This window comes from Phalangium opilio, unplaced genomic scaffold (genome assembly GCF_054372755.1).
Source record: "Phalangium opilio isolate 3A_F unplaced genomic scaffold, DU_Popi_V2 ptg000077l_1, whole genome shotgun sequence".
Taxonomy (NCBI): domain Eukaryota; kingdom Metazoa; phylum Arthropoda; class Arachnida; order Opiliones; family Phalangiidae; genus Phalangium; species Phalangium opilio.
The window spans coordinates 4,269,529-4,272,943 of NW_028324185.1; the positions used below are offsets into that span (position 1 = coordinate 4,269,529).

Consider the following 3,415-nt stretch of genomic DNA (forward strand, 5'->3'; position numbering starts at 1 on the left):
TATTTCTGAAACTGGACTACCCATGGTTCGCCTTGCCTCTCGGCCATCACTGGGCCTTCTTGCACCAAGGGCCCCATGGATTAATCGACCGACAGCTCCTACGGGTGTAACGTTTGCCCCTAAGGAACCCAATATTCGACGAGTCGTCTTGACCAATCCCTACTGTCAGAGGAACTAAAGGACATCCTTGGAGAAGAATCCCAGATTAAGACGGCTCACTGTATACGACTTAAATCCAAGAGTCCAACAGCTTCCCTTTCTTCGTTCTATGTGACCTGTACAGACCCTATGGAGTTCGATAAACTTAGTGACCCTGCGGCATGGTCAGAAGACTGTATCATGACACCCTTAAATGGCGTTCCGCGTAAGGAACACAAACATAGCTTGGAGTTTACTCCAACGGAATCTCTCAACGACGAGCAATGACAGACTTAAGCATTGTCTACCAAAACGTGCGTGGTTTACGCACAAAGTCTGATATATTTTTGAACAATGTTATTTCCCAAGATGTCGATGTGATTTGCATAACAGAAACTTGGCTTAACCATGAACATTTCACTTATAACTATTTTCCAGACAATTATAATGTTTATAGAGGTGATCGACCGGATCACGAATTTAAAAACGTTCGGGGTGGTGGTGCCCTTATTGCCATTAAAAAGTCCAATTTTAGCACTAGGAATCATGATCTGGAGGGCGTTTCTGAGTGTGTTTTCATTCAGGTCAACAAAAGCTCAGATGAGGTTCTTTTGATTGGCGCTGTATACTTCCCACCTGCCTCAAACGATGAGCGTTATTTTGAATAAAAATTACGCCTTAAGAAGGATCTGCCATTGCAGGACACTAATTTGATACTCCTCGGCGATTTTAATCTCCCTCTAATTGATTGGGAAATTAATGGCACTATTGGTTGCACCTCCCTGACCGCTAAAAAAGCTAGTCATATCTGTCACCTATGTTATTTTTATAATCTACGCCAATTTAACGAATTACGAACACAAGTGGGAATATACTTGACCTTTGCTTAGCAAATATCAATAATTTTGATATTACCCCACTCGATGAACCTCTTGTTAATATAGACGAATTCCATACCCCTTTTGTGGTTACTTACCCTGTTACATTGAGACATCATATAAATGGGGCGGATCATTCATTTAAGTACCAGCTAGGCAATTATGCTCTCCTATATTGTCGTTTACGTGATTCGGATTGGTCCCGTATAACGGATTCCTGTGATGTTAATCTTTGTGCTAATACTGTGACTGCCTACATTCAAGGCGCGATGGAGGCGGCCATTCCAAGACGATTTGCGAGAAATTGCTCTGTTTACCCTAATTGGTACTCTCCTGAATTGCGCTTCGCCATTAAACGTAAAAAATATTATTTTAAAAAATACGAACGTACCAACGTCTTACAAGATTTCATTTGCTTTAAACAGCAAAGGGCGCTTGTCCGTAAATACACGAAACGTGATAAATTATCAGACGGTGATAGGGTTTGCCATGATGCTTTGAGCCATCCTAGGAAATTCTGGAGTTTTGTCAATGGCAATATTAAGGGTAGATCTCACACCATCTCTTTCAAAATTAACAAGGAAGTGCTCTCTGATGCCGAGGAACTTGCTTCCCATTTCGGGGATCACTTCACTCGAATTTTCACTGACGGAACTACATCTATTGGATCCTACGGCGTTCGGAGCTCTAACATACCTCACCACCAGCTCTCTGACTTGCATATAACGCAACAGGATATTACTAAGGCAATACTGAAACTTCCCAATACGGGTTTGGACAAAATTCCAGCTCTTGTTATCAAAGGTTGCGATGATGTCCTACTTCTCGCTCTAGAGCGTATTTTAAATCTATTGATTAGAAGTGGAATATTTCCCACAATATGGCACTGCTTGTACCAATATTTAAATCTTGTGCTGCCTGCGATATTAAGAACTATCGTCCAATCTCACTACTATGCACATTCCCCACCGCTCACTTGTAACAGACCTCGGCGTAATTTTTGATAGAGCTCTACTCTTTCGAGAGCACATTTCTCACACAGTGAATCATTGTCGTCGAACTCTAGGAGTGGCGTTAAAAATCTGCAGACCATTAAGGTCAATGAAACATTTTAGATTACTCTACCTTAATCTATTCAGGTCAAAAGCACTATATGGCTGTCTAGCCTGGAGCGGGTGCAGTCTATACCTCAGGAAACGGATTGAAGGCATACAACGAAAATTCGCTTATTACGCTCATGTTTTTCTTACGTCATATGGATTAAACCATACAGCACTTGATGGAACTAATTGACGTCAAGTTTTTGAATAAAGTACTCCACGGTAGCATTTCCCTTCCTGATTTGTTAGGTCAACTAAACTTTTTAGTTCCTTCTGTTGTAAGACGAATGACCACTTTCTATGTACCTTTAAAACGTTTAAATCCAATTTACCGCATGCAAGAAAATTATAACCGGCATTGTACAGAATTCGATCTTTTTTGTGTAAATATAAAACAAATTTATTAAACTTCCAAATACCTTAGATCTAAGTAGTAATTTAAAAAACACTTAATTATATTATATAATCTGATTACCTCATTATTTCGTGAAACAAAAATTTCCTCTGTGTACAATCTCATGAACCATGTAATTAGTTTTTATTGTGCACATTAAACAAACTTTTCATTCATAACGAAATAAACAAGATGGCCCAAGGGCTGGGCCTTAATAGTAGCCACATCGTTATCTACTAAATTACCACATAAATAAAAAGAAAAGCAATATAAAGACCAAAAGACACAAATTCAGAAGTATCCGACCCCACAAATAAATAGGGCCCTCCTTCATTCAAGTCAAGCCCTCATGGTACGGTGGTTTGAGTGTATTACAGCTGTGCGAGCGACCCGGGTTCGAACCCCGGCTGCGACCACGTAAAATTTTAATTAAAATAAAATCTCTAACCGAGTTCAGTTCTACCTATTGGTGGACTGATATACTATCGAGTTCTTTTTAAGCTAAAAACTAACGATAAAGAAAGCGAAAACTCCGGCCACAATTACCACAACTACTTCGGCTCGGGTCAAACTAAGATCCTCATCGTATACTACAATGTGGCTAAAAACCCCTAAGTTCATTGTTTGTTATGAAATTAAAATAAATAACTAATATCATTATTTGTTATGAAATTAAAATAACCAACTAATATAATTATTTATTATGAAAATTGAAAAAAAAAACCCACATCATTATTTATAATGAAGATTAAGAAATAACCCACTAATGTCATTATTTATCATGATACTTAAAAAATAAAAATATCATTATGACATTTAATAAAAACAAACCCTGATATCATTATTTATTATGAAAGTTAATAAAAAACACAATTTTATTATCACTAGTTTAGTAGTAAATACAA

At 38.0% G+C, this 3,415-nt stretch overlaps 1 protein-coding gene across 1 annotated transcript; it reads left to right on the forward strand.

The window, feature by feature from the left end:
• The first annotated feature begins 422 nt into the window (after positions 1–422).
• On the forward strand, positions 423–2,181 carry LOC149656997 (uncharacterized). Its single transcript, XM_089844653.1, has 3 exons — positions 423–792; positions 1,029–1,853; positions 2,156–2,181. Exons 1-3 carry the CDS (start codon positions 423–425, stop codon positions 2,179–2,181), a joined length of 1,221 nt encoding a protein of 406 aa, XP_089700779.1.
• The last annotated feature ends 1,234 nt before the right edge of the window (positions 2,182–3,415 follow it).

What these genes read in the sequence shown, in the direction of transcription:
- LOC149656997 (XM_089844653.1), top strand. Translation starts at nt 423, where the DNA reads ATGACAGACTTAAGCATTGTCTACCAAAACGTGCGTGGTTTACGCACA. An exon ending in ACCTGCCTCAAACGATGAGC is followed by an intron (nt 793 to 1,028) that starts GTTATTTTGAAT and finishes ACCTTTGCTTAG; the next exon opens with CAAATATCAATAATTTTGAT. An exon ending in CCTACTTCTCGCTCTAGAGC is followed by an intron (nt 1,854 to 2,155) that starts GTATTTTAAATC and finishes TAATCTATTCAG; the next exon opens with GTCAAAAGCACTATATGGCT.